Source organism: Rhamphochromis sp. 'chilingali' (assembly GCF_963969265.1).
Source record: "Rhamphochromis sp. 'chilingali' genome assembly, chromosome: 11".
Lineage (NCBI taxonomy): Eukaryota > Metazoa > Chordata > Actinopteri > Cichliformes > Cichlidae > Rhamphochromis > Rhamphochromis sp. 'chilingali'.
In genome coordinates, this window is record NC_137938.1 from 37,139,082 (window position 1) to 37,157,854 (window position 18,773).

Consider the following 18,773-nt stretch of genomic DNA (forward strand, 5'->3'; position numbering starts at 1 on the left):
ATACAGTCGAACTGGGCCTCATTTCATAATAAAGATGGAGAACGACCCAAACCAGCAAAGCAAGTTTATTAAAGCAAGGACGTGGAATATTCTTGAATGACCAAGTCCGTCACCTGATCTTAACCCAACAGAGCATAAAGTCACCGTTACGCTGAGCTCTGCACGCTCTCCTCGCCGTAAACTCAACTTTGTTCTTAGAAAACCTTTCAGCTCCTCTGTGAGGTGACATCATGAACAATTTGGCTCACAAACATATAACACGAAGAACTAACATTCCTAACATGTGACCAGCCAGGAACAGAATCTATAACATGACACAGAATTCACTTTAAAAACTATTTGTGTTTGCAGCTCAGTTTGACTTCATTCACAGACATCACCGACACATGTAAAGGCCTCAAACAGCTTATTGTGTCAGAAGTTTGATTTATTTCAGTGTTTCTTTATTTCAGTTTGTTTCCAGTAAGCAACATTTCCACACCTAAAACTGCAGATTCTGATTTGCTGAAGCACGAGCAGTGCAGCGGGGAGGCTTCTTCTCGTTTCGCCGGTTCAAAGCACAAAGTACATCGCTTACAAAGGAGGGCACGGTTTGTTCTTTTTTAGCATCTCAAACTTTTGGTGTTTGTTCTGAAAAGAAACCATCACATTTCCGCCTTTGCGTTATTCCAACACGCAGCATGCAGGTACGTGTGTCTCATTCTTCTCAAAGTATGAAACTTGCTTTTGTACAATAGACGAGCAGTAAACATGCAGACTGGCAGTGTTGAGCTGCCATCTAGTGGCTTTCTGGAAACATGTTTTTCTTAAAAGCCAAAGCTTTTAAGAAAAACATGTTTCACATTTTTCCCTTTTGTGTTTCCACTGGCTTCTCTCCGGGAGGCACACTGGGCACGGCTTGTGGTGCATTTGCCCACGGCAGGTTTATAATAGTTTGAGCCCTTAAGTTTTCTACAAAGACACTAAGACATTGGTGTGAAGTTAAACATCAGTGGGAAACTTTCAGCTGCTGAGGGTTACACTTTCTCAGGGGCATCCGCTTCTGATCTGGGACAGGAAGTCACTGTTTTTGTTTTTTCAGCACTGAGGCTTGTAAACAGCTTTGAAGGGCAGGTTTAAATGAGCAGCGAGCCTCCTTGTGTCAAACAGCCAGTTTAAACAGGCGGTGATCTGCTGAAAAGGCCTGCCAGGCTTTTTTAACCTGGCCTGTGATGTACATGAGATGAAACAGGATCTAATATTAAACCTTAAAAACTAGCTGCTGTAGACCTATTCTGCTCATGCCTGCTCCATTTATATTGCTGGTCTGAAATGGAATAGCTTTGCATGCCTTTTGTTCACCAGTGCAGTGCTGGTGCTGGAACGCAATCCCAAAACCTTCCACCAAAACAAAAAGTCTGCAGCAGTAACTAGCACCACCACAGCACAGGGCAAACAGCTGCAGAAGCTGCAGTTCCAGCAGTGAGTCGGTCCCCGTAGACTCTACAGTAAACGTTACAGCAGAAATAAACATTTTTACAGCCTGACACAAAAACAGGATTTGGCCTCTGAGGAGGAGGATGATGGCTTCATCTGGGGCTGAAAGTTCAGGGTTTGAACGCCATCGTAGGAATGTATATATGACTGAGAAAAAGGAAAAGCAGAATATGTCCACTGTAACCTGTGAGTGCATCTTTGTCTGTAAGGTAACGTTTGCACCTTCCTGCTGCGTGTAAAGGTGAAGCTGTCGTGTTTCATGAGCTCGGAAACTTTCAGAACCGTCACAAAATCCTCTCTATTAACTCCACGTGCTGCAGGGTAAAAGGTGTTTGGACACTTTATCCGGCTGATGAACAGTGAGCTGCACGTAAGATAGACCAGCACTTATATTTGTATTTTACATTATTTTGTGGTATAAACTGATTATCATGGTTATATAAGGATGATAAACAGTTTTTATTTGGCTCCACAGTTTAGTGAACCTGCAGAGGAAACCAGTGATTTTAATGCTCACCGGCACCAACACATGGAGAGTGATGAAGTATTTCTTGATAAGCTTGTAATCATGCAGTTAGTGAATACATAGCGTATAATAGACCCTACATGTGTTCTGTGCAGACGTATACACCTATATACAGCATGACTCCCTCCCTCTGTCCAGCTTAACAAAGACCTGATGCATCCGTGCGTTCCCTCTGAAAGTCCGTCCTTCATCCTGCTGCAGAAAGTCACTTTAGAAAAAAAAAAAACTTTCCATGAAGATCTTTCTCCTCGCTGTGGTTCCATGTTTCCAGCTTGTGGAGAGGATGGTGAGAGGAGGAGAGGGCACACAAGAGGACGAGCAACTCCTCAAAGAAGCCGCCTTGAACGTTTCCCCAAACTGAAGATTTAAAAAAACAAAGAAAACTGTAAGTCACTGACAGCGAGCGATGTGAGGCAGCGAGCTCAGTTTACATCTGATAAACTACATTTAAAGCGCGGGTTTCAAACATGAGGTTCAGGGGCCATAAAAAGCCCACATCATTCATCAGTGTGATGTGGCTCAGAGGTGTGCAGCAGTCCTGACTGCTCCTGATGAGGTCTGCGGGTCTGATATGTAAACTCCACAGCTCCTCTGCTGGATTCAGGTCTGGCAAATCTGAGGGTTGGCCGGTGACAACGCCAATCATCAATAATCTACAACTGCTTGCATGACCACATGAAGCTGGCCAGTGAAGACTGTCCCGCAGGAGTAACGCACCACCCACTTCATGGTGGTACCTAACAGCATTCAGGGTGCTGTCGGCTAACAGGTGGAGGTCTGCGCGGTCCTCCCTGACCATCGCTGACCCACCCAGTCGTGACAGGTGTCGACAGCAGAAGAGTCACCGTGGCGTCTGCAGACTCTTTCGTGTCTGTTGCACGTGCTCAGTGTGAACCTGCTTCCATCTCTGAGCACACCGCAGGCCCACAGCAGTGGTGGACCTGCCAGTGCTGGTTTTCTGGACAGAGCTGTGCTGTGAGCACAGGATCAGGTGTTCTTACAGCATAAAATCTGAAGTATTAATGTCATGTAGTGCTCTCTAAATGTTCCTCGAGATGTTATTATGTTATTTTGAAGATCTCCCGCCTGAGTGCAGCCATCTAACGAGAGGCGCTTGTAAAGCCTGGGGTCACCAGACTGATTCAAAACACATAATTACTGGAATATTTCAGTTTCATTATTAATTTATGTAAAAGTAAAATCAGAATTCAGTAAAATGATGAGAAAAGTAAAGCAAGACCTGACCCACAGTGAGCTTTGCTGCAAATGCATGACTTATATGTTGACATGAAAATTACTTACACATGTGTTCTTATGTGTCTGCGTGATTCTTGGATGTAATCTGACTACTGCATGACCTCCTAACCCGCCCTTTTTGCATCTTCTTAAAATGAAAAAGCAAACAAAAGAAACTAAATATGGAATTTCACGGTGATCGAGACCTACCCGTGCTATTCTGCCACTTGTGCACCTGCACGATTATCTTTACTTTCCGATGCTATAGCTAAATACTCCTCCCTGGAAGAAAGCGAGAAGGAAAAAGGAGAGAAACAAGAATCAGAAGATGTCAGCTCAGTGAGAGGAAAAGGAAAATGTCATGTTGAAAACAGCAGATTGAAACAGTAGGATGGAAAAACGAGGTCGGAAGGTGAAGACAGCCCGGCGGGATTTTGGAAACAAAGTCCTGCTACTGCTCGTGTGCTTTAGGCGGTACTCACGCGCTCTCTCTCAGAGCTTCCTCTCCTGCAGCCGAGATCTTCCTGTAGCAGTAAATCATCTCAACCAAGAGCCAGAACTGCAGCCCAATGATGGAGACGTACATCATCACCTCAGACAGGATGGACGCCATTCCCCGGGTAACTAGAGACACGCACAGGGTTAATTTGGGTGTTTATGCAATACGAGTTTTACAAAGATACGACTCCTGGATTTAAAATCATCATTTCCTGAACTTCACATGGTTCAAAAATCTTCAATTGTCTTGATTCGATCTTAGTTCATCCTCCCTCTGAAACAAGCTGTTTTACCTCCACCTGACCCTCTATGACATCATAAAGATCCAAGAGAAGGAAAAAAGTGTCTGAAAATGAGTGTTTAACTCGTAATCTTTCTTTTACTTAAGCATAGACTGACCTCATTACTGAGAGGAGACCCCCAGGCCGAATCAGGACCCCGGAGAGCTCATGTCTCATCTTTGTTAGGAAGGGAATTTATAAAGGATGCGCTTAACCTGTAAAGCCAAGTGCATCATCATCTTCTACATCATCAGTATCATTTTTTTTTAAATTAGATTACATGATGCATTTTGAGTGATAAATAAATCAGTAAGAAATAGAATCTAATTGTTTGGTAGCACAAACAATAATAACCGTTTTCTCTGTATGGTTGCAGGTCTTTACCTACAATATGAATCACTTTGTGATGTGATGCTGCAACGTATTTTAAACCAGCGTCACGTTCAAAGCCGCTGACGTGGCTCATTTACACACAAAGTGTCCTTTGGAGGTGAACTGAGTGGTGACATCACTGAGACGGGGTGTTGCTCGCCATTTTTCAACATCCGGGGCTGCTGTTTTGGAAGGGTGTGCTGCTCTCTCCCCGAGGAGGAAAGTGACGAATAATCTGTTAAATACTAGTTTGCTTAAAAAGATGCACCAACAGAGTGTTGTACTGACACCCGATACAGCACACAGACAGATGTCTGTGTGCTGTGTCGGGTTTACTACACGCCAAGTGATCGTATCTGCCGGATAATGGCATTTAACACAGCCAGCATGTCCAGTTCAGTAACTCTGGTTAGTGTGAGAAATGAGGCCCATCTCAGAACTCATGTAAAAATTAGTAAGCCAGAACAGGAAGTATGAGTCAGTTTTGAGTTCAGTGCTTACGCCGTGCAACCACATTAATGGTGATGTTCTTCTCTATGGTCTTTTCGTAGTCGTAGTTGCTGTATTTGAGGGTCCGGCTAAATTTGCATTTGTAGGTTCCAGTGTCATTGTAGGTCACGTTGAGGATGTAGATGGAGCCATCCTGCAGGTCCGTGGTATGCTTGCTGCCGTTCCAGGCCAGACGCTCGTAGAAACGTGGGTCAATGATCTCGCCGCGTGCATCCTCATAAATGTACAGCTGGAAGAGGAGGCGGAGGAGGGAAAGACATCATTTTACACTTCTTGTGTGTTTCTCTACCTGTTCTTGGATTGGATTGACGTTCTTTGTTGTGAAATCATATTTATTTACAGGCTTCACATGAAATCACTCTAATCATTTCATTACACAGAAGACTCTCTGCATTTTAAAGGTTTTGGTTTTCGGAGCTATATTTGAAAGGAGAGTGTAGAGTGCTGCTCTGGCCATCGCCCAACACAAGCCTGATTAGAAAACTGCATCCATAAACTACACAGGTGCAACCTGGGTGTCATCTGCATAGCAGTGTAAATGTATGCTATGTCTTCTAATGATACTGCCTAAGAGAAGCATGTATAATGTAAAGAGAATTGGTCCTAGCACTGAACCCTGTGGAACTCCATAACGCTCGAACGCTCACTGAGGAGGACAAGCACAGAGATGAGTCCACTGTCAGAGGCCATAAGAAGATCATTTGTAACCTTCACTGAAGCTGTTTCTGTGCTGTGATGAGCTCTGAAACCTGACTGAAACTCTTCAAATAAGCCTCTGCAGATGATCTCAGTCCAATCTTTCATATGTGTTGATGCATGTTCAATCATCCAGGTAAGGAAGTCCCAGAAAGTGGATTCTGTTCATCTGGACGTCATAAGTGGGAGAAACGTTTCATCCAGGTGACTTCTTCAGTCTAACTGCAGGTTTCCAATCTTATAAACAGGACATTTGCACAATGACTGAAACCAGCACCACTGAATGAACAATGGGCTGGGAGGTCAGTTCCTTTAATATGCAAATTGTCATGACCACTGATCAATAACCATGAGTCCCATTCACAGAGAGTTGGGGAATGGCTGCAATCACAGCATTGCAAGATGGTGACAGATGGACCCTTAGGCCCCTCCTCGGTTCAGAGATGGTCTTTCCCTTTTCACGTAAATGGCCTCCTTGGCTCCGCCCTCAAACCAGCGTTCCTCCCTGTCCAGGATGTTACATCCTCATCATTGAAAGAGCGTCCACTGGCCTGTAGGTGTGAATAGACTGCAGAGTCCAGGCCTGACGAGGTGGCTCTTAAGCTGTTTGATGAATAAATCGTCCTCCTGCATTCACACCATCTTCCAATGCTGCGAGCGCAGCCATCCCCCAACTCTCTGTGAATGCTGCTCAGAGCCATTGATCAGTGACTCATGCATGTTTAAAGAAACAGACATCTGGTCTCCACATCTCTTCCCGATATTGACTGAGCTGCAGCCTACATCTCATATCTGCACTTGCTGGTGAATTAATGGATGCTGAAACTAAAAGGCAGCTCAAGGCTAATGGGATCTTTCCCGCTGCATGCATGAGGCGTAATGGCCTTTTGCTGTGCCTGGTTGTGTCTCCTTAAGTAAGTAGGTTTTCAGCACAGACTGAAAAATATCTTCTGTCATGGAAAATGCATCTCTCTGCTCTGCCTCATGATAAATGCATTGGCATCCTTTTCCCAGAAGAGAAGAGGCTGCTGTGATGACGTGTGTTGAGACATCCAACCTCTAGCTTCAGAACATTTTACTATATTTCTGGCTAAATAAATTTCACCACTGCTATTTTAGGGGTATGCAAGCATAACTGACAGGATTTGGTCCCTGCTTGAAGAGCATCTACAGCTCATCCAACCATCTGATAAATAATATGACTGCTGTGGGCCTAAATGTGCTAACACACCATCCAAGAAGTGAAAGCACCGAATAGGCAGTATGTACATGCCACACATTTCACCTCCGCAGTTCATGGATGCAGCTTGTTAACCAAACACCAACCAAAAGCTGAGGCTTCAGAAACCGTGAATGACGTCAGCTTCCTTGTATATTCTGTGCTAAAGTCTTACGTCTGAGAAGTCGCTGTCGCCTGAGCCTTTGAAGGACCATTTGACGGTGGCCGTGGCATCCACCTCGCCTCTCATCTTACAGTAGATGCAGCCCAGCTTGAAGCCGTCGCTGATAACAGCCTCTGTGTCCGAGTCCACTTCCACGCAGGCCCCGTGGCACAGCGGAGCTGCAGAGTGAGGGAGACGCAGTTAGTTTCTGTCTCTCGGCCTGTTTGCGGGTCACGGGGTCAGAGGCAAGTGCGGTGAGTGGCCGTCTTCCTCTCTGTCATGTGCCCGTGACTCGAGGGAAAGGCTGAATTTGGTGTTTTCTCTCAGTACTTGCAGGCAAACTGTCTAAACTGTACTCGAGAAAACAATGCTAGCTACGTGACTTTTACGTGCTTGGTCCCAATGCTCATTACATGCAAGTTTTTTGTATCGGGCATATCTTTTTTCTTGCAATTTTTTATTTCCCCTCATTGTTTCAGCTCATAGATGGATTAGATTTGGTAAGTTTGGGTTCTCTGTTTGGCGTCATTTTCACTTCTGGTGTTTTTAACTGAAGCTGGGGGGAAATAAAGAGGTTGCAGTGAGCGATACCATTGTCTTGCATTCTGGCCACTGCTAACTGAGCTAAATTCATATATAGAAGCGTGAGTCTATATATGCCATCATCATCATGACACACACTTCTCATCGGCCAGGAGTTACACACCTGCAACTCCAAATGTTTCTGTCTCACACTGCACCTTGCAGTTTCCACTGCGGCCTCAGCATCGCTCTCAACCAATGATCTTGTGCTATTCTCAACTCTCACCTCTGGGAAGCGTTTGATTTGAATCGTAAGATGGTGGGGAGGGGAATGAGGGAGAGGACAGAAACACACAGCACACAACGCTGATCAGAAAAATCATTAAACAGCAGCCGCACGTCGTCCGTGAGCACGCAAAAACGCCGCTCTGTTCCTTTACTTCCTGGGACGTTTAAAAGAAACACGCAATCGAAAAGCCACCACACGGAGGGACGTGGAAGGGGAGACATGAAAGAGGGAAGAAAGAGAAGGTTAGCACAGGTATCAGTCGTTAACAGCCATTTCTACAGGAAAAGCACGGGAGACGGGGAAGCAGGAGAGGAGAGGGGTCAATGCTGTATGATGCACTGCAGAGAGGAAAAAAGGGGAGGAAGGAGGAGAAGAGAGAGTTAAAAACACAATTTAAGGCTTCACAAATATAAACCCAAACACTACTGAGCCGACAGCTGTCGCATTAGAAGAAGAGACCACAAACCCCCCAGATGGACCCGAGAACACCCGAACCCGAGCCAGAGGGCAATGATTGCAGAGGACTTGGAGAGCAGGGATGAGTGATTACACGAGTGCCTGGGGGAAAGCCACATTCAAACAAGCTGTATTTCATTTTGGGCAGAAAGCGCGTCCTGATGAGCGAGCTCAGAGAGAGCGGCAGCTGTCAGTCCGGACGCCTGGTTCACTCGTCACGATGTCAGAAGATTTGTTGAACTGGATTTTAGTTCAACGCCTGGTAGCTGTGAGCCGATTTTATTAGAGTTTGTGTTGTAAACTCATAATTTATGAATGCTCATAATTCAGAGCTCCACCCTCTTATCCGAACAAGTATGCACGCTTTTGGCATCCCCCCCCCAAAAAAAATTATAGTGTGGCAGACCAGTAGGGGGCTCCACTCACACCCAGCGAGAAGGGAAGGGGTAATGTTTTTGGGTTGTAGGAGGTGTTTGCCGCCTTGTGAGTTCGGTTGGTTGAAGCCGAGATTAAAGTTGGAGTAAAACGTGGCGAGCTCTCGTGTCGTCCTTATGTACCTCCACAATGGTGCCCGTGTCTACTTTTAATAAACAGTTTATAACACTTTAAATATACAGTCTTTTCCCCATGGGTGTGTTTGGGTGAACTCGTTTACCACCATTCGCTGTCACTTGCTCGAGTCTCGGCACCTTCTTCTCATATGTTATTATAAACATCTGAAACAGTTGAATCATGACTTTGCTCTAAAGCGCGGGAGCTCGGGTAAGCTCGGGGTTTGGGGGTTTTCTGGGAGGCGAGCCTGCTGAACACCAAACAGGCCTGAGGCAAACACCGTCTGCACACACCGCTCAGAGGACAGAAGAAAACACAAGGCTGCTGCTTTATTTGATTTTTTCCCCTTTCAGATTCATATCTGCTGTAATTGGCTCTCGTCTCTGTTACAAATGCGATCTGATTGTTTGCGTTAATTGCACGCTGCTGTAAGCTGCACCAGCTGTCAGCGCCGCGGCTAATCCTCGCCACCAATAGAGGTCGATGAGAGTCAGTCATCAGTTAATGCCCCTGTGAAATCCCACAGGGGGAGCATCTGCAAATCAAACGATAGCCATTTCTCTCTACAAAGAGGTTCCACCAAGTTTCCAGCTGAGCATTAATGTGCAACAACATTTTGACTCAGGTCTGTGTACTGCTGACTTTACCTGATACAGATTCTACCATGAAAAGCAAAGAAAGGAAACAGGAAGGCAGTAAAGGAAGAGGACGTGCAGAGACACATAGAAGGGTTTGACATGAGACCTGGAATACAGACAGTAGAGACACATTAAAACAGGAACTAACCACAGCAGAGATCAGAGGAGGATAGAAGAGAGCGCTCTGGCTGCAGAGCCACTCCCTGAGCCTGGTTCTGCTGGAGGTTTCTTCCTTTTAAAAGGGAGTTTTTCATTCCCACCGTTGCCAAAGTGCTTGCTCATAGGGGCTCATATGATTGTTGGGCCCCTTGGGGCAACTGTTGTTGTGATTTGGTGCTATATAAATAAAACTGAATTGAACTGCAGAAGTTAGTCTAATATTTGCAGGTCAACCCACTGCACTCATGTTGTCACAGATTAGCACAACATGAACAGCTTAACGTTCATAAATCTAATTCAACAAACATGTGATGCAGAATATTTTAACCAACGTTTGTAATCTTTGCTGCTGCAAACCTCACCACACCCACTGACCTGATGACATCAGACACACACGTTCATGTTGAAACAGAAATGAGTGCCATGAAATTATTCCATCAATGCATGTTAATCAGAAACTCCATAACAGGAGAAAATGTCACAGGAACTCAAAATACTTTCCCCCCCTTGTTTGATATTAAGTTTACGCAACATATTCTGTGTAATTACTTTATGCATTCAGGTTTACAGTGCAGATGTAAATCCAGCTGCACACACACAGAGACAGCATGAGGCTCTGATCCTGAGGGAGGGAGGCTGGTGACGCAGTCAGAGGCCACACTGTGCAAGGTGAGCAAGCATGTTGCTGACTGTCCAAAGCTGAGGCAGCGAAAAGGCAGCGAGACGAACATGCAAGCAGACACAAAGAGGAGCTCACATCCAAAGTGCAGACTAGACAGTCAGCAGAGTCCCTGAGCAACGATTCCTCAGAGCAGCAGCCGCAGCAGTGCACAAACACAGAGCATCAAAAGTGCAAATCCATTGCGTAATCTGCAGACGGAGGTTCAGGATTATGCAACGGATATTCCAGAAAATGCCGATTAGGAGATTTCTTTTTTCCCCCCAACAGGCTGGTTAATCTCTCATTTCAGTTGCCGTTTGCCTCCTGAGGACTACAAAGTGACTACAAAAGACTACCCAGTGAGGTGAGCTAGCTTAGCATGTCACAGGAGGCTAAAGAAAATACAGAAAGGATCGAGATTATTTGCTGAACTGGGCACAAGAGGAAGAAAAGAGAATTGGATAAGCGACAGGAAAAGAGATGAGTGAGGACGACATCTGTTTCCATGGCCGGGTTACCAACACCCACAGACACCGTGGGCATATATGACCCGGGTTTAATGCCAAGCATCCGTGACATTTCCCCCGACACAGAGCCGGTGAGGGACTTTCTACTGGAACAAGGGAAACAAAAAGACACACAGCTCCGAGAGCTTCGCTTTCGTTTTACTCCACAAAGATGCCACTTGATGGCACAGACGCAGGGCTTTACTTCATGTGTTTTCCTCTGCAAGAGCAGAGTCTGTCCTGGACTTGGGGTGACCCGGAGGTCTCAGAGTTTGGCTGCACATCACTTTTCCCCCATTTCCAAAATCTAAATGAAACTGCTCAAAATATTACAGATAATTTCCCTTTCATAACAACTGTACTGGAGTTCATTCATTCAACTCGACCAACTGGATTTTCTTAATGTGAAAATAAGAGGTCAGGGTTAAAAAGGAACAAATAAATAAACACTGAAAAGAACACAGTGGAAAACGTTAAACTAAAAATAATGCAAAAATAAAATAATACAAAAAATAGACACAAAATAAATATAAATGTTGTATTTATTGATGTTCAGTTGTAGCACTGTTAGTAATATGAATTATATTATTGGCACATTTGACAATATTTCATTTATTTATTGGCAGTATTAGGCCTCCATACACACAGTCAGTGTTGGAAAGGTTACTTTTTAAAATGTATTCCACTACAGATTACAGATTACATGCCACAAATTGTATTTTGTAACGTATTCTGTTACGTTACTCAATGAGAGTAACGTATTCTGGATACTTTGGATTACTTAATATATTATCATGCTTTTTACAACTACATGAATGCGCTATTGCTGAATGATTTATTACTATTACTGAAGGTTACTCTCCACACCAACACCAACTAGATGTTTAAATCTTAATATAAATGAGTAACAGTAGGTGGACATTAGGTAAGGCTGCACTTTTTGCATCGATCTCGTATAGAAAACTATTCCGCGCGTATATAAAACAGGTCCGCGGCTCCGAACCGTAGTAAAGGGACCTCTGAATAATAGGGCTGCCACAAACCATTATTTTGATAGTCGACTAATCAGATCATCATCCATTGGACGTAAAACGTACAGCTTATTGCACCAGCAGCATCTGCTCTTATATAACTATCATTAGCTTACAGCTTTAAGTGTTTACGGTGCTAACTAAAAATAAAGACAAGATGATCGTTTATTAAATTTTAATGAAATCTGCAGATTGTTTCGGTGAAGTTTAATAAACTCCTTGCTATCTAAAATCTAACAGGACACCGGAGTAAATTCTCGAGCATCTCACACTTCTGATGATCAGCTGTCTGCTTGACGTTTATTCAGCTGTGTAAAAACTATAACTTTAATCTCAGCCAAACCGATTTACTCAGGAACAAATAAAATACTGAAAAAAGCCAAACAATAACATTTTGAAGTTATCTAAGTGACTCATATATCATGTTTAACCTGAGTAGCGAAAGATGGCGGTGGGTTTGAAAACGATTTGCCGGGAGTCCGGTGTTCTCACGGCTCTAGTTAGCCTAGCCCCCCGGCTAGCTATCGAGCTAGTGGGTAACAGACGTCTCCGAAAACGTCGGAGCGCTTTTGAAAATATGTGGTGTCTTGATAAACTGAGCAGATATTTGAGGTTTACACAGCTACATTCTCCATGAAAATATGTTAAACGTTTATTTTGTGACCCAGAAAGAATAATAAGTAATATTAAAACTAACTAGCTGCCGCCATTGTTGGAAACTGAGCTGGGCTGCGCTATGAATTCTGGGACACAGCTTCTTCTTCTTCTTCGGGGTTTAACGGCAGCTGGCATCCTTGTACATGCAGTGCTGCCATCTTCTGTTTCAGTCCGTTATTACACTCTTAAATCCTGCTACTTATTCCTGCGTCTTTTGTGATCTTACAAAGCTTCAAACGACGCGTCGACTATTAAATCAGTCGTCGACGATTTTGATAGTCGACGTAATCGTGACTAGTCGACTAATCGTGGCAGCCCTACTGAATAATACGTCGGGTTCGTGTCGGGCTCATAGCTGAAAACTAGCTTTACTTGAAAGGCTGCTCCAACGGAAGTTATTGTTTCGGAGGAAAACAGGAACACAGGGTACAGTCGAGTCTTAACAGCTTACTTACAGCTGGGCTCGTCAGGCTCTCTTCTTTGCTCCAGTGGTTATTATTATATTTACATGCTTCCAGCTCCCGTTTCTGCTCGGCGACAGCTCGTACTTTTCCTTCTCCCTCCCTCGCTCACAGACACATAACAGCAGTCCATGCTCCCTGCAGCACGGACTACACTGCCCATCAGGCTACATTCTTTAGAGCGATGCCTGTAACACTCTGCCTGTTGCCTTCATATTAAATATTTTTTGAATAATTTTTAAAAATATTTCTTCACCCACGGGCCGCAAGTAGGGGTGACATGGGCCGCTTTAGACCCTCTTAATGCGTGTTTTGTTTGGGTTTCCACCGGCTTGGAATTACCAAAAATAGAGAGGGCATAGCTGAACATATGAAACAGGAAAAACCGCTGTGTAATCCATTTATTTCAACAAAGTAACTGTATTCTGAATACAACCTTTTTAAACGGTAACTAACGGAATACAGTTACTCATATTTTATATTTTAAATACGTAACGGCGGTACATGTATTCTGTTACTCCCCAACACTGCACACAGTACATCCAGGGAGTTACATTTGTGCTTTAATATCTGCTGTAAAACATCTCCAGGGAGAGAAATCCTTTGATTTCACTTCAGCTGTAATTACGTCTACAACAGGTTTTCATTTTTTTCCTGTAAGCTAAACCAAAATACTTTCCCTTCAATATTATCGAAGATGTTATTGGATCAAATCTGTTCCCAGTGATTGTTTTTACTCTCCAAGCTGCGTGGAAGGTCACCTCGTCCTTCAGAGCCCATCAAAGCCTCCCCTTCAAAGCAGCAACAGCATCTCACCGGGATTACAAACCTCCACACAGCTGGATGAACAGAGGCTCAGGTGTGCATGCGTCTGCCTGTCACGTGTTTGTGACACTATCGAGAGGGACACACGAAGCCCGCAATTAGGTCGTGGCACAGTCTCTCGTTCCAGATTCATGGGTTAGAAAGGATCTAGAAAGGATGTGAGGCCAAAAAAAAGATCCAAGCATCTCTGAGCTTTCAGTGCCACGCATTTAATTCCTCTTAAGAAAGGGCTGAAAAACTTTGTAGTTTCATCGTGGGCTGAAAGTGCACACGCAGAGGAAGAATGGTTTGTGAAGAGGACAGACGGTGATTATTTTTAGATTTTCTCACCTGACACAGATGCTTGGAAAACTGCCAGCCATAAATCATGTTAGCTGCTTTTTAAAGGTTTAGTGCACTGCAGCTCTAGAGTACTCATAATTAGCTTATCTGGCAAAGCTCCTCTGTAACGTAATCGTCCTTAGTGATGCAGAGGATGGAGTGAACTGATGTAATGGCGATGGAGCCGTTATTGAAACATCGCGGAATTCAAGCCATTCGCAGACTAAAGGACTCTGCCATGTTACAACTTTGGACGCAGAGCATTAATACGGTTCGGGTCAGGCTTGGAATCTCACACAGTGCTGTCAAATGATTGTCGTGGCTTTTTAAAAACCGCAGCTTGTTATCAGATCAATTGTTTTTTTCCCACAATCTGAAATGAACGATGTGACAAACATTCGACTTTTTACCAACAGAGAAGATCGTGGTTGTGACAAACAGAAACAATTCTCCTCATTCCCAGATCTGCACTCCACGGGCAGCTTTGCATGATTCACAGTTCAAAATAAGTTCGTTATTCAGTTTATTATGTTCGTAAAACAAGCTCCTTTGGCTCATCCCATTTAAGCCAACTGTCACCTGACTGGCTGTCCCACAGCAGGTGGGCGGGGCATCTGTGTCTGATGTCAGGATATCAGGGCTCTATGATATCGCACAGACCCAGGAGTAAAAAAAGTCAAGTCACAGCACGTTTATGTATGTTTCATACACTGACCTTGTTATTTGAAACTTAAATATGAGCACCATCGTAACAATATAAACATGACAGCACAAAAGAAACAAAGAAGTCTCTCACAATTTTTATCCTATCAAAAAAAAGAAATCAACAAAAAAAAATTCAGAGGACCAAGTACGGCACCTTGAGGGACACCTCTTCTTTGAGTTATGTCGTTTTTCTTGTAACAGTATTAGGTCAGTACCATTCAGTTTGGAACAATTACAGCACCAACTTTGCTCACAGTCGGCCTTTTTCTAAGACGATTATATGAAACCCAACCACTGTCTGCACTAACACTGAAAATTATATAAAAATAAATATAAAGATAAATAAAGATGTAAATCTTAAAATCTGTAAATAAAAATCAAAATACGTGTGAAATATCAAGCAGGTTTCTTTTCAAAACAAAGAAATATTACATAAATACTGAAGCCATTTTTTAATCATTATTTTGTCATCAGATACAGGGTACCTTTTTTCTGTGAGCTAAAGTCAGTTTTTGGGTGGATTTAAAAACATCAAATAAAATGTGTTTTTGTTTGGGGTGGTTAAAAATTCTCAAAAAGCTCATAATCTCATACTCTCTTCTGTTCCTCTTTGTTAGTTTCCATCCAGTGTGGTGCTTCGCCTTCTATCTTCCCTGTCTCCAGCTCCAGATGTAGAAGCTGACTCTTAACCTTTAACTAACCCACCGGCCCACAACCAACCCGCCCAGCCCGCTGACAGACGTTGTGTAACCTTAGTACTTTGCCCAGATCGCTTTCCTGCAGCTCTGACATGTGTTCACCTTTGGGCGGATGAAGCCGTGTTAACGCGTCCACGTGCAGCAGTGTTCTGAGAGACTGAGTGTGAGTTAAAGAGCAGCTGGCTGATGGAGATAAGAGCTCAGTAAATAGAGGTTTCTGAAGAAATTCATCAAAGAACACTCTTGGTTAGGCATGTTTTGTTTTTATGGTCAATACTGATTTCAATTGCATACTGTTGTGTTTATATATATGAATCGATGGCTTTACATTTAGAAACATTTTTAAACGCCTGCAGGTTTCATGAGACTAGCAGTAATTAAAATGTGATGGATAGCGAGGTTCAGGCTGTTTTCGCACATCAGTGGAAGGTGTTTCTCGTGCTTTAATTAAATAAATGTCGGTAACCGGATTCCTGTGAAGGTAAGAAAGTGAGTCGTGATATCTGAAAGGATCCAAAAGGAGCAGAGGGAGCTGGTTCGAGTCAAAGGATGATGGTTTTCACCCGAGTGCTCCACTTCAAAAACCCCTCAAATCACACACCTGCACGCAGCATGATGCTGGCAGGCTGAGCTGTCTTAGAGTGCGTGTACAAAAGCATGAATGATGGACTCCATCAGCAAAACAGGGGACGGTGATAGTCCATTTCTCTCTCTGTGGGCAGAATCTACACATACGTGTATCATAGGGCTAAACATGTTTTTGTTTTGGAGGGCAAAAACGGTACAAAGGTTCATATTTAAAATTGGGTAGAATGTAAATTTTAGTCTTAGGTTTGAATGATTAACTGTTTAACTGCAAAACATAGAAACATGCTGGTTTGTCCATCGCTGGCTCGATGCTTCATCGAGTGACAGCAAGGTTCTGAGTTTGAACCTTCCTGAGGTCTTTGTTCTTTGTGCACCTCGTACCTGACATGTTAGGTTACCTGGTGACTCTAAATTGGCAGAAGGTGCAGATGCTAGCAAACATGGCAGACGCCATGAGGTTATCCCCCTCGTCATGTTTCAACAGCAAAAACTGCACAAAAGATGGACAGATGTTGTTGTTTCAACAGTAACCAGTCAGACTGTTGGTTACAGAGCAAACACACGTCTTTGTTCGATGTGATACAAGATTTGATTGACAACTTATCTGGTTAGAAGATGATTTGGACACAACACTCACTCCACCCACGCAGACTAATGGTACCGAGCCTGCCGTGTTTGTGCCATCAACATTTATCTTTGTGTGAATTCTGTCTCATTATGTGCTGCATGCAAAAGGAAAGACATCAGTTCTAGTTTGATTTGGTTCATCTTTTCCTGAGCTTTTGATGTTTGGTTTGCTTTTTGTTCCGAGTCCTTAAAAGAAGCACCCAAAACAATTCCTCTAACTAAAAATTCCAAGAAGGACAGAAAAGCTATGTCTTGAACACAACTTTGATCTTTGTCCCGGGACCCTTGCACCTTAAAACCAAACAAAAGGATCAAGTCCAGTTTTGAACCTGGTTTCCGTACGAATAAAAAAAACAATCTTCAACTTCAGAGAGCAGGCAGCTCTGCAGGAGCTCATCACTGTTACTCATCTTTGCCAGTTAATCGATCATTTAATTGTTTACGTTATCCTCGCTGACTCCAGCTTCTCCAGCCTGTTTGTAGCTTCGGTCTGTTTATCGACATAAAACTGGACGACATCTGTTTCACAACGATTAACCAAACAATGGGTATGTTAATAAATAATGAAAAGCAGTCATTAATGGACTCTCCACTCTGTGAACACAGGCACACATTGTTCCTGACTTTTAAGATACACACCAGATGCTGCGTCGGTATGTGTGAGTGCGTTTGCGCTCGGCATTTTAAAGCCGCCACATGGCCTCATCTCATTTCAAATTTTGAACAGCTGGGCGTTTGGCTCTACGGTGGAACAACAAACAGTCGGAGGCACACAGAGAACGGAAAACACCTCAACAGAAACCATCGAGGCGAGGTCACCACTCACCTTCAAGTGCCAGGAGGACCAGAGGCAGCAGCAGCAGCAGCTCCATCACCGCGGACATCCTGACAGAGGACAGAGGGGTGGTGGCGTCTCTCAACAGTGCACACACAGACACACACACATACACAGACAGGACAGATCTGGAAACCCTCAGAGCATAAACACACCAAAGACGTCCCAACTGTGACTAAAAGTCGCCTCCTGTTTATCTGAGGGGTGGGCGGTGTGGGTGGGTCCTCCTCTTGCTCTGCTCCTTGTTCAACAACAGGAAAAAGCTCACATCAGCAGCAGTTTGTTCGTGCGCCTCTCAGTGTTTGAGCATCTAGAGTTACCAGAGGGAAGAATCAGACCAGGTCTCAGGTTTCGGCCTCTTTGTTCAACTATTTATGTTCCGTGGCACACCCTCAGGTCTCCTTATTGACACTGCGCGCACCACACAATGTAAGAGCCAATGGAAGCCCGGTGTTTGAAGCTCAGCTGGTGGGGGATGATGGAAACAGTGCTGGAAATGGAAGAAGTTTGTGAGAGCTGGTGATGACTGCGCAGCTCGAGAGCCAGTCAAAATGTTGCATTCATGAATCCACAAGAAACACCGAGCTGACTTTGTCCTCGTGGGCAACCTGAGTTTAAAAACGGAGGAGCGGAGCTCGGCTGGGCCAAATGGAAGCAGTGGGAAGCGTGCGCCTCTCTTTGGCTTTGGAAGACTCAGTATTGCGTCTCTCAGAGTTATTGCTGTCTGCAGAACCTTTCGGGGAAGAGTCTTGTGTTTTCCCTCTTATGAAATCACCCGCTGTGCGCGCACATATGCGTGGTTTGGCTGCTGTCTGCGCATGAGCTGCACAGGTGGCACGCACCGGGCGGTGATCCCGCGCGTCTCTGGGAAAAGTGCGCGATTCCCGCTGTGCGTTCCAGCAGTGCAGCCGTATTTAAACTCACCTCCGGTCTCACAGCGCGAATCTGTCGAACCCAAACCGTCAGCGCCCTCCTGGCCGTCTGTTCTCCCTGTGAAACAAACGTAGTCCCGTTTACCTGTAAAAAGAATCCTCCTCTGGAGGAGAAATCCTGCGCTCCGTCCTGAGTTCCTCGAAGCGCCTCCTTCTACTGACAGGTTAGAGATGGTCTCTCTCCCACATCGGAGAGATTTCAAGATCACACAAGGGGAGAAAATCTTCTTTTCGACCTTTAAGAACGAGCAGAGCTTCACATTCCTGAGTGAGAACACACAAACGCACACACAGAGCTCCAGGAATTACGTGTCAGCGCAAGGATGCCGCGCT

The 18,773-nt window shown here is 44.3% G+C and overlaps 1 protein-coding gene across 2 annotated transcripts; it reads right to left on the reverse strand.

Moving 5' to 3' along the window:
- Positions 1-119: 119 nt before the first annotated feature.
- On the reverse strand, positions 120-18,773 carry scn1ba (sodium channel, voltage-gated, type I, beta a). Of its 2 annotated transcripts, XM_080895811.1 has the most exons (6): positions 17,500-18,773; positions 6,990-7,156; positions 4,891-5,128; positions 3,721-3,862; positions 3,449-3,520; positions 120-2,359 (listed from the first exon to the last, which is right to left on the reverse strand). In XM_080895811.1, the coding sequence occupies exons 1-5, from the start codon at positions 17,555-17,557 to the stop codon at positions 3,454-3,456; spliced, it is 672 nt and encodes a 223-aa protein (XP_080751937.1). In that variant the 5' UTR covers positions 17,558-18,773; the 3' UTR covers positions 120-2,359; positions 3,449-3,453. The 2 variants fall into 2 exon arrangements, with proteins under 2 accessions (XP_080751937.1, XP_080751938.1); XM_080895812.1 differs by lacking the exon at positions 3,449-3,520.

Bases quoted from the DNA above. Each gene is read 5' to 3' on its own strand.
- scn1ba (XM_080895811.1), bottom strand. From the start codon at position 17,557: ATGTCCGCGGTGATGGAGCTGCTGCTGCTGCTGCCTCTGGTCCTCCTG. The intron at 5,129-6,989 runs GTAAGACTTTAG...CTCCTCTTCCAG, and splicing joins GCGACAGCGACTTCTCAGAC to CTGTACATTTATGAGGATGC. The intron at 3,521-3,720 runs GTGAGTACCGCC...GCTTTCTTCCAG, and splicing joins GAAGCTCTGAGAGAGAGCGC to GGAGGAGTATTTAGCTATAG.